The following is an 11,166-nucleotide window of genomic DNA, read 5'->3' on the forward strand; positions in this document are numbered from 1 at the left end:
TATAGAACCGAATAAGGCATACCTTCAGCAATCTCCGAACGGCAAAATTCCCATCCATCCTTAATGCACAAAGCTGTATGTGCTGGGTATAGCTTTGCAATTTCTAGTTCTTCAGGAGAAATATCTGCATTGTTAAATTGAATTGAGAGAAGAGATCAAGCAAATCTAACAAAAAAGCAATTTTCGTCACACAATTAAGGATAATTTACTTCAATGTTATCAAAATCAGACAGGACCGGCTAGGATGTCAGGGAAAATCAGGAACCAACCCTGGTCAATCAATTCTGTATTGGAAATGCATGTGAACCAGGTTTAGCTGCTTGAGCCACCCAGTTTTTTAGCCAATTGATCCATAGAATATCAGGCCGGTTTTGGTATAAATGGCAAAAGACTTGAATTACCCTTGTTATAAATTTCAAATAGGACTTTGGAGATGGTAAATAAATAAATTACAATATTAAGAAAAAAAAAAGTTCATTGAAATCAGTCCAAATGTCTGATATATTCATCCCCTTTTGTCTTATCTTAACTGCCTCTACTTGTGCCCCATCACTCCTCCCTATTTTCCTTTTGCGCATGACCGCACCCCACCACCTCCTATTTTGCTACCACCCCCCTCTCTATCTCTGCATTACCTCCTCTCCTCTTTCCCTCCAACCCACCACACTTTCCCTTGCAGGATACAACACCACTTGCTGCTTGGCTTCACAAAACCATTGCCTGTCATATAGTGATTTAAATAGGTTCTCTGGCGCTCACCTAGGCACTCGGGTGAGGTGAGGCCTAAGTACTTAATATGAGGACTAGGCAGCATGCTTCAATGAGGCGCCGCCTAGGCGCTAACCCAAGCCTAGGCGTCGAGCGCTTCGAGCAAGCGCTCAGTTCATATAAGGCAACCGGGCGCCTAGGCGATTCGGTTTAATAGCAATTAGTTGGTTCAATTGAACCAACTAATGCAGTTCCTTACCTTAAAAGCTACCCTTCATGCGCGACCCCGACTCCCCGAGCTAACCCTAGCGTGTGTTTTCTCTCCCGCTACCTCCACCACTGACGCTTTCTCCCGTTGCCTCCGCCGCAGACACAGCGAACCAAGTCTTCCTCTGTTGCCAACCAAGTCTTTCTCCCACTACTTTCGTTGCTGTCTGCTGCCACTGTTCGGTTGTTGTCCGCTGATGTTCATTGTTGTTGTCTGTTGTCTGTTGTTGTCCACACGCCACTGTCACTGCTGTCATTCGCAGTGCTGTCGCGGCTATCTTAAACTGATCATCCGCTGATGCTAATTCTCACTGCTACTTCTCTTCCAACTATTCACTATTGGTTTCACTCGATGACATTTTTTATCCCTTTTATTTAAATAATTATATTTATTAATTATATTATATATTATATATTTTAATATTTTAGAGTGTCTTGCTTCGCTCGGGCAAGTGCCTCGGGCATTTTGAGACCTTGACGCCTTTTGACGCATAGCGCTTTTTAAATCACTACTACCATATGCATCTCTAAGATAGAAAGTCAAGGCCTTGCTACACCATTGTTGCCTCAACATTCAACATCACCAAACCCACATTTGTAATTTCAGCTAGCCACCTTCACTGCCTCCGCACACCAGGGCGTCCTCAACCATTGGCAAGGCCAAGCCTTTACTAGTTGCAATTTTAATTATCAGTTGGACTAGTATGTACCAACAAATATTTACCAGTTCCCAACTACCAGTACAGAAACATATTGCTTAACCCCAGTACAGAATCATTCTTTGTTAACTTCTTTTTATTATTCATTTAATGATACGTGACAGATGATATCAGTATACCAACCAATATACCGAGATCTTACTAATCCGATAAGTTATTTGAACCAGTAGACCACCAGTAATAAAAATTTTGGCACCATCTCCCACTTTTTCTCGGTTAGCTATTTATTATATCATTATCCTAATAAGCACTTTTCAATTAATCAACATAAGCAAAAAAATGTTTCTAATATGTTTATTAACAATAATTTTTTTTTAATTATTTATGGATTATGAGAGTACTTAAGGTGATTATCACAAGCTAATTTAATTGTTTAGATGATATAATGACTAATTTGTTTATTTATGTGATTAACAATTTCTTTATCAAATGTCATGATAATGCCGTACAATAGTTGGAACACAACAATAAATGCATTCTATGTATGCTTATTTGTTAGTATTACTCCTCAAAAAAATTATTTTATTTTGTTAGATACCTCTTAATAGACTTGTGAACAAATTGATGACCATCAGTAATCAGTGACCCTGTGACTTGTCCAAGTTGATGAGGTAGCATTAATCAATTTCTACTCATACTCATTTTCGATTGGTCATGGTTCAGAAAATGCATAACTATATCATGATCTATCATGCATCAACAAGTGGGTCTTTCCAAGCAAATGTGCTAAAAGGGCAGTTAATAGCCATAGTCCAGAGCTTTTACAGAAGTCAGCTTCTGAAGGTTAATAACTGATTATTCTGGAACTCCTGGAACTCCAAAAATTATCCCACAGATTACCACAAGATCAGGCAAGATAATGATGAAATTAATCATACAAACTGCATCATACGTTAGGTTGCACCGAAGATGAAAACATATATTTACCAAGAAAACTAATAAACAAGCATAGCATGTCAAACTCAATGATATCAGGGAAAAGACAAATAAAATAGAAATAATATGAAATGAAATAACTTGCAGCAAGTAATTAGATTAAGATAGGAGTAGTGAGAAAGGAATTTCTAGCAAATTTTACAAGATAGAGAAAAGACTTTAAAACCTATGTCACATTAGAATATCAAAGAACTTGGAAGATACCACGGTTGTTGAACTTCTTAAGTGTAGGACCAATAAGTAGTATCAAAGCTGCTTCTAAGTGAGGCATCTCTAGTATAGGATTCTCCTCGACACGCAGATGCTGCACATGTAACATTCAGAAAATTCACATAAGTCTCTCTTAATGATGTGTCAAAGAAAAGTGTTTCCAGAGTGTAACGCAGCAAATGAAAGGTTACTCATTTTAAGGATTGATGCCGTAAGACAAATAACAACCTAGAAACAATTCTATATTGCTAAACAAGGTACCAGACAATATGATAACTTGAAATTTTCAAAAAATAACACCAAATACTGCATTAAGATTCATTCAGATGTGATCGCCTATTCAACCATATTAGAAATTAACAATATTGAATGTAACAGAAGAAATGCAACAAATATGTTACCTTCATGCACTTTTTGTAAACCATTCTTCAAAGATAATTATCATTCATCATGATAGTAATTTTCTTAAAGAATCGATGAAACTCTTACTATAGAGGACAGTTAGAATTACGTCACCCATGAACTGAATTTTTTATTCTTCACAAATCTGGTAAATCATTTACATCCCAAAGGCTCCAAGGTTTTCCTAGAAAAATTGTACTTAAGTTAACTAAGCTTTTCTCAAGGATATATCTTTCTCATAAAGTCATATACAAGTTTCATATAGAATCCCACAACCTGCATTAATAACATGTAATATCAAAGACAAGTAGACAACTATGTCAATGTAAAATCTATTCAGATGAAATAGATGAACCTTTCTTAAATTTCAAATAGAGAATAAAACTGAGCATCTCTAATGCTAAAGCTCAAAGTTTGCACAAACAAAAGCATAAAAACTTTACATAAGAAGTCAAAATAAAAGCTTAAAAAATTCTCTCTTTTTTTTTCTGTTCTGCCAATGCAGGAAAGACTAGAAGAAACCATAAGTTTGATAAATGGGTAGGATAACCTGACCTCCAGAAGTGGTAAATGTGGAAAGCCCTTCAAAGTTGATATCTTATTTTTGCTAGCTGCCAATACCTGGATGAGTACCAAAACAAAGAACAGTGACTGAATAAAAAAAATAAAGAGAAAAAAAGTTAATAAATTAAAATTAGCTGACCTGCAGCCGTGGTTGACTAGCCATGGTAAGTGACTTTAACTTGTTCTGAGCAACTGAGAGAAACTGGAAGAGAAGAAGTTCGACGTAGATTTGTGAGAAATAATAATACGCATAATTAAAAGAGAATACATTATCCAGTCTAAGATTGTGATAAATGATGATTACAGCATACCTCCAAATTTGGAAGTTGAGGAAGAGTAGCAAGCGATGTTATTTGATTTCCAGCAAGATAAAGTTGCTAAAGTAATAAGGAACAAATCATTCTTAGTTGCATATTTAGGCAAAGAACCTCCATACAGAGGTATGCAAGTAAAAGACAACTTAAAAGACCATTTACATACCTGAAGTCCTTTGCAATTTCCAAGAGGCTCAAAACCCGGTCCTTCAAAATCATTAAAACTAAGGTCAAGCACCTTCAAGATAAAATTTACCCACTCATCAATATACCATTGGGATGTTTGGTCAAAAGAAAATACTTGAAGGTAACCCCTGTTATTTTATAAAATGGGATGATAAATGCTGGCAAAGATATATCAAGAAACCATACCTTCAACCTTTTTAAAATCTCAATGCCCTCTACGGATGATAGAAGGTTATCCCTGAGATAAACAAACTATAAAGTAGAAATATTACTACATGTAGAAGCAGTCATTCTTCAGAGAGCATTTATAATGTATACTTTGTTCTGTATGTTTGAGATGAACACAAAAGAAACAAAGTAATACCCTATATATGGTGCAAGAAAGAAGTACTCTCACAACATTTAATCAAAAAGTACAAACAAAGATAGATGTTAACATGAATTATGCAGTCATTAATTAGCCTAGCAACAGAAAGCTGAAATTAACAGAATCACACTAACAGGTAAAGATATTATTATCTCGTAACAGTTATTTTCACCAGAAATCTGTGTCAACTCTCAAGCATGTTTAATGTAACCCAGTTAATAATGTCAGCAATTCTTATGTTTACATATTCAACTAGTCTATCAGGTTCGTTATACCATGGCATACCGCTCGATACGGCCGGTATATATGTATCGGTCTGATAGGAGACCGATATATGCGGTACATAGTGGTTTGTCGGTACACTCCACCGTATCATGTGTAGATGTGTCAGTACGTATATGTATCATATCGGTACAGTCGATTGGTACACCGGTAAGGATCGATAGGGCGAATCATAGGCTACCTATGAAGTGCATACAATCACAGCTAGCTCATTAAGCTCATCAGTCACCGTATACTCTATTGCCAATAGCATACTGAGTTTCAGCGAAGACCAGATCTTAATAATCATTATAAGTAACGAACAAGTGTAGAGCTTCAATATGACAACTCAGACACCTTGCACCACAGGCACATTTTACATGTTTCAAAATGTAATTACTAGAGATAGCCTACAGTAATGGAAAGTCCCCAACAAGTGCAACCTTCTCCCATTTACCACATTTCTTATGCAATTATGCAAATTTACATCTTTACATAACATACTAATTCCATACCCCATAAGATTGCCCTTTTCTTAAGGACTACTTAAGATTACCATCAAATACATATGAAAAAAATCTATCACAAAAATTATTTGTTTTGAGCCCTCTAAAATTTTCGACTTAGTAGACCATGGGAAACAGGCTAATCAAAATAACAAATGTGGTACCACTGAGACTTCTACATCATTGCAAAATCTTTAACTCTGACCTTATATGTAATTCATAAGTATGAATCTGTATTATCAGCCATGACACTAACAAAAGAAAGCATTAAAACTTTCCATCATGCAAAAGATCCTATGATGTATTTCCTTCTTAGATCTAGTACTTAAGCAATAAGAAGTCACGTCAATCTTACTAAAGAAATCTTATCATAACCTCAAGCACATTGTGTACATTGTAACACAACCTTATCACAAGCAACCCAAATCAATGGATTTATCTCTAGAACCCTCCAAACCATCCAGTCAGTGGTCGACGATAATTTGACATGCTTGTAGCCTAGCATAGAGATATAGAGGTACCATTAAAGAAGTATAGGCTGCAATAGTGCAACACATTCTCTCTTGTCCTCCTTTATCTCTCTGCCACGTATTCTTCTTTTCTCATTCCATGAATCTTTTATGTCATATAGTCAGAGGCCTATATAAGGGTGCCATGATGATAACAACATTTTCATCACAACTCCCACAGGTGAATTAGATCAATCTTTATGTAAGTAGGAAAGCATGATATTTTATAGTAGACATCCACCTTATTAGGTATGTGCAGGTGACCTCTATATTCATTTCCTCTGTTTCTTTCAAAATAAAGTTACCGATGTTTTATTCATATACCAAATTCATTGGAAAAACTAAGAATTTAGTCAAGTGAGCTTCTATATCTTCAAACAGAACTTTGAGAAAAGACCATAGTAATAGTTTGACCACATACAAATTAACTTTATGTAGGGTTTTATGCTCTCCATCATGCTGATGAACGATGGTCTTGGAGCTTCAAACAATAGTCCATTGTACCACGCAGCGATTTACCAGAACCAACCCCCAAGTTAAAATAACACAAAATGATGAATAGGTTACTATTTAAGTTGCTTGATCATTGTTAATGGTTGGAACTTGAAAATAAATACATGAATCAAAATTGTCGGTAGCCTTCTTTTATATTTGTTCACTGATTTCATGTCATTACGTCGACAAGATTACAGGCCCAAACCAGATAACTATCATTCTTCACTCAAAGAGCATTATTTGCCTATGTAAATGAACCAAAATTGCTAACTGATCCAAAATGCACACTTACCTCTAGATTTGGTGACAAAGTCAAGGCACTAAGGCTGCGAACTCTGTGTCCTCTTAAATCAAGCCGCTGAAAATGCATTAAAAACAGCAAAAGAAGCAGTGGTTTAAACGATGAATGTTCTTCCTAAAGCTGCATTGACTAATTGAATTCAGGTTTTTCTCTACTATTGGTAATATAATCAAATAGAAGAAACTTGAAAGAAAAAGAACTCAATTCTAAATGAGATTCCATATTAAGCGTGAGCTTCATCACTTACCAGTTCATCACCAGCCTTGACATCGACCTGTGGAAGCATCATGAAGCGAGAATCACGACTCTCAGAAGATGAAGTCTTCTTCCGGCCTGATAAAGACGAACTCCTATCAACAGATGAAGATGTTGACCTCATTTTAGAGCTACTCATAATTGAAGGTGAGCGCCCCGATGGAGAAGATACATTGTTAGTGACTCTTCTGAGACTACCGCGGCCATTGGGATCATCCACTGAAGATGAGGTAATCCTTCTTGAGGAAGAAGCTGAAAGTGATGGTGATGATGGTTTGATGGACGGCTTCCTTGTCAAGTCTGCCTTGGTACTGTCAGACTTGGATAATAACCTTGACATGGGAGATGACTTTAATGTCTCTGAACGTTTTACGGAGGCAGGTATTTTCGAGCTAACAGAAGGCAGTGATGAACGTCTGCTCTCAAGGCTGCTGCTTCTCTTTCCAGGATCAGAAAGCGAAGGAGCGATCTTTTTAGCCTCAGCTGGAGTTCCATTTTCCTTTCGTTTTGTAGCAGAAGATGGCTGTTTCAATGCCATGCCCCCAGTGCTACTTCTCCTCGGCAATGCATTTGAGTTCACAGCGGTTTTGGTTAAAGTAGACTTAGACCTGTTGGCAATCTTATCTGCTGGACCAGCACCTTCTGTTCGTTTCTTGGTCGAAGCAATCGGTATTATTTCGCTAGGTTTTACCATTTTCGATGATTTTTTTGAAACTCCAACGGAAGCATCCGTCGATTTCTCTGAGGACGTCGATAACTGAACCTTTTTGGCCGGAACCTCGCTATCGTTCTCCAAAACTGACTCCATTTCAGCAGAAAACTTGTAGCTTAGGTGTTTGGATCCAAACCCAGCCAGCTCGATCACGCAAAAATACCTTTTCGAGTCCTTCGGCACACGAATTTTAAGTGAATGAGTTGGGCCTAGTGCGGGCAACTAACGAAGTCGACACGCATGTTCTCCAAACAAACTCCTCGAGGAACACTGCGAAATTACGAAAAAAGAAATCGAATTGCTGTTGGTCTTTAGATCATTTCCATAGTGATCCTACATAGAACAGGGATTACTCTTCCATTCATGTAAAAACCAGCTAGATGCAAGAAAAGCCAGGTACCGATCTCACACACATCGACAAACTCAAAGAAGAAAGAAAACGTTCCAATCTTGGCACTAAATCCAGGCTAAATGCAGACAAACCCACCAAAAACCCAAAATCCACAGGAAAAACACATCAAATCCGAAGCAAGACCAAAACTTTTCGCAACCTACGGAAATGCAGGTCCTAGAAGGGAAGGTCCGCGCCCTACATCGATCTCTACGAGAAAAGAAACAACAACGAACCCAAATTAGAAGAAGAACCTACCGCAGGATCGAACCAGTGAGCGGGATCTCACCTCAAACGCGGGTGACCGTGGCACCAGAACAAGCCCTACTCGTCTTTGACAAATGTAGTCCGCGAGTACGATCGCTGTGAGTGAGCGAGTGTGAGAGATAGAGAGAAACAGATACGAGCGGAAGCATCGAAAAGTAATCAAACGATAAATGAAAAGAATAAAGATATTAAAAAGGAGCGATTGATGGCTTTCGTTGGATGCGCGTACAAAATTGGAAAAAGAAAAGAAGCGAGATGAGTTCATTTGACCAAATTGCCCTCCTTTTGTCGGTAATGAACATGCCTCTCCAGCTAACGTACAAGCACGCCTCCACGCAATTCCACTCTTTCACCTCCACGTAACAGTTATTCCAAGAAACAACGTTTCCTTTTCCAGTTCGACTTGGAGGGAATCTCGACAAGGTCGGTGACGCGATGCGACCCACGACCTAACCAAGGAGCAGTCGTGGTGAGCAACGGCTAGCGGTGACCAAAACTGGCGGTGCGTGGATCGCAATGACAGCTGTAGAGTATATTTGGTGGCAGAGGTGGCTTTTTCCATAAAACCCCTTGCGTTTGTTATTATTATAAGACCTTTATACGAATATATGCGTCCCACCTGTAATGCGTGGATGAGCAAGTGGGGCCAGGGGGGAACAGCCGATACTTTTTTCACGTGTACCCTCACGTACCCATAATGGGTCCCATTATTCCTTCAATCAGAAGGCAGAGGTAGGGACGTGGAACGTAGGTATTTCGTAGCAATAGTTTTTTCTATAAAACTCCTTGACTAAGTGGTAATTATATAAACTACACTTTCATTGCGTGGCTACGCAAGGAACCGTTGTACTTTCCTCGCGCGCATTGAAACTTACCCATAGTGGGTCCCACAGTGCCCTTCCTCCGATCATAAAGCAGAAGCAGTGGTAAGCCATGGTCTGTACGGTTCTCTAGTTGCGGAGGCTTTTTTTCCATAAAACCCCTCAACGTTGTTGGTTATTATAGAAGGCCCATACATTTACACCCCACTTGTGTTGCGTGGTTACGTAGGGTGGGGCCCGGAGGAAGAGCAATGCTTTCCAGTATGTGTTGGGTCCCACAGTCTCTTCCGCCAATGACAATGCTGAGGTATGGAAAAGCCGTGAAACGGTGGGGGGCGGGGGGGACTACTAGTGGCTGATGCCGACACAAATGGAAGATCGTGGCCGTAGATCTGAGCCGTGATTGATTGCCTCCCTCTAAATTAGGTATTTGGTGTGCCTTGGACCGGATGATTAATGATTAATTAATGATGGGGTTCAATAAAATATGCGATTAATTAGTTGTGGATGAAGATAACGTGCAACCAAATACCTTTTATTTTTCCCTTTTGTCAAAAGATGTGCCACAATATATTCAAAGGGGTTGGCAGATAAATCCAATATAAAATTCATAATGTCACCACTACATATACTAGATCTTGGGAATGCAATATTATATCTTGCTTATTGCATGATCAAATCAATCAAGATTGAATGTTTTAATATCACAATATTTTTTTCAAAAATAAAAAGATTTTTTTTTTTTGTAAATGGGAAGTGATCAATGATAAAAGTATTTTAGAAACTAATCTAACTGACATACACTATATTTTAAAGACTCTCATCCTTTAGCATGTGAGTGTAAAAAATAATTATTACTTCCTTAAATGGGTACAACATTCAATAAAAATAATATAGGATTATTCTTCCTATGTTCTTGCTTTATTTTTAATAACCATGGAGAGCTAAAAGAGTGTGAGTATATTTTTTGTTATGTTCAAGATATTTCAAGAAGGTGCACTTTTTATACTAAAATTATCAACCAAGGTTTTATATTATATATATAGGATAAAAAATAAATATAGAGAATATTATTTTTATTAGCAAAATTTAGTTATCAATACATATCTATAACAAGCAATGCATTTATGTACCTTAATCAATATTATCCAACTCAAAAGTCCTGCAAATGATCCTCTCTCTCTCTCTCTCTCTCTCTCACACACACAGACACACACACACACATTTTAAATTTGGTGCATTATTTGAATCAGCATTTGTTGTCATTGTGTACTTTGGGTTCTCTAGAACTGAGCATGAGAATTAACTTCATTTGCCAACACATTTGTTTGGTTGTTGATCTTTCAGAATCATCTTGCACCAAGTCAAACTTGTCTGGATAAGCATGAACAATTGGATATAAAAGATATATGAACTTGTGGACAAACAAATCCTCTGTTATTTCTTTTCCTCCTCAAAATATACTACTGTGGGGTACAAATTGCAAATGTGTTTATAAACTCAATCTTCAGCTGAAAAAAGCAAACATGTTTGACACTAACCCCCCAAAAAAAAAGTGCATGAAAAGGATTGAAACCAATCTAAAACAGAGCAAGAAACAAAATCATTCATCCCATGGCAGCAAGTGAGGTTGTTGAAGGGGTAATAAATGAAAATGGTCTAAAACAAAACAAGAAATATGAACATTATATATGCAGCAACAGAGGTTGTGGGAGGGTAATAAATGAAATGGTCTTTTTGTACAAATATGTTCTTCAAAATGTTTATATATGTCATTCTAAATTATAATATTCCAGCTATGGTGAGCTTTAATTGTTCATTAGCATGCACCATATTATATAGGGAACATTTGACATCAACCCATGACACATGGATTCTAAATCATCAACCTCAAACAAATTTATCTATGGCACTACTCTAATTTAAAATTATTTATTTGAAATTTGAAAGAATCTTACTAGTTATGACTCATACT

At 37.4% G+C, this 11,166-nt stretch overlaps 1 protein-coding gene across 3 annotated transcripts in view; it reads right to left on the reverse strand.

Moving 5' to 3' along the window:
* LOC103999077 (187-kDa microtubule-associated protein AIR9) overlaps positions 1-8,539 on the reverse strand; it is a 31,955-nt gene extending 23,416 nt beyond the window's left edge. The window contains exons 1-10 of one of the 3 annotated variants that reach the window (XM_009420729.3): positions 8,393-8,539; positions 6,993-7,982; positions 6,737-6,802; positions 4,493-4,558; positions 4,287-4,358; positions 4,118-4,183; positions 3,946-4,008; positions 3,798-3,863; positions 2,835-2,934; positions 23-124 (exon numbers count right to left, since the gene is read on the reverse strand). In XM_009420729.3, the coding sequence (XP_009419004.2) occupies positions 23-124; positions 2,835-2,934; positions 3,798-3,863; positions 3,946-4,008; positions 4,118-4,183; positions 4,287-4,358; positions 4,493-4,558; positions 6,737-6,802; positions 6,993-7,808 (1,417 nt within the window). In that variant the 5' untranslated portion in view covers positions 7,809-7,982; positions 8,393-8,539. Of the gene's footprint in view, positions 1-22; positions 125-2,834; positions 2,935-3,797; positions 3,864-3,945; positions 4,009-4,117; positions 4,184-4,286; positions 4,359-4,492; positions 4,559-6,736; positions 6,803-6,992; positions 7,983-8,361 lie in introns of those variants that run through there. The other 2 variants (XM_009420730.3, XM_065084121.1) reach the window with 2 other exon arrangements.
* Positions 8,540-11,166: the final 2,627 nt, after the last annotated feature.

Source organism: Musa acuminata, chromosome BXJ1-9, assembly GCF_036884655.1.
Source record: "Musa acuminata AAA Group cultivar baxijiao chromosome BXJ1-9, Cavendish_Baxijiao_AAA, whole genome shotgun sequence".
Lineage (NCBI taxonomy): Eukaryota > Viridiplantae > Streptophyta > Magnoliopsida > Zingiberales > Musaceae > Musa > Musa acuminata.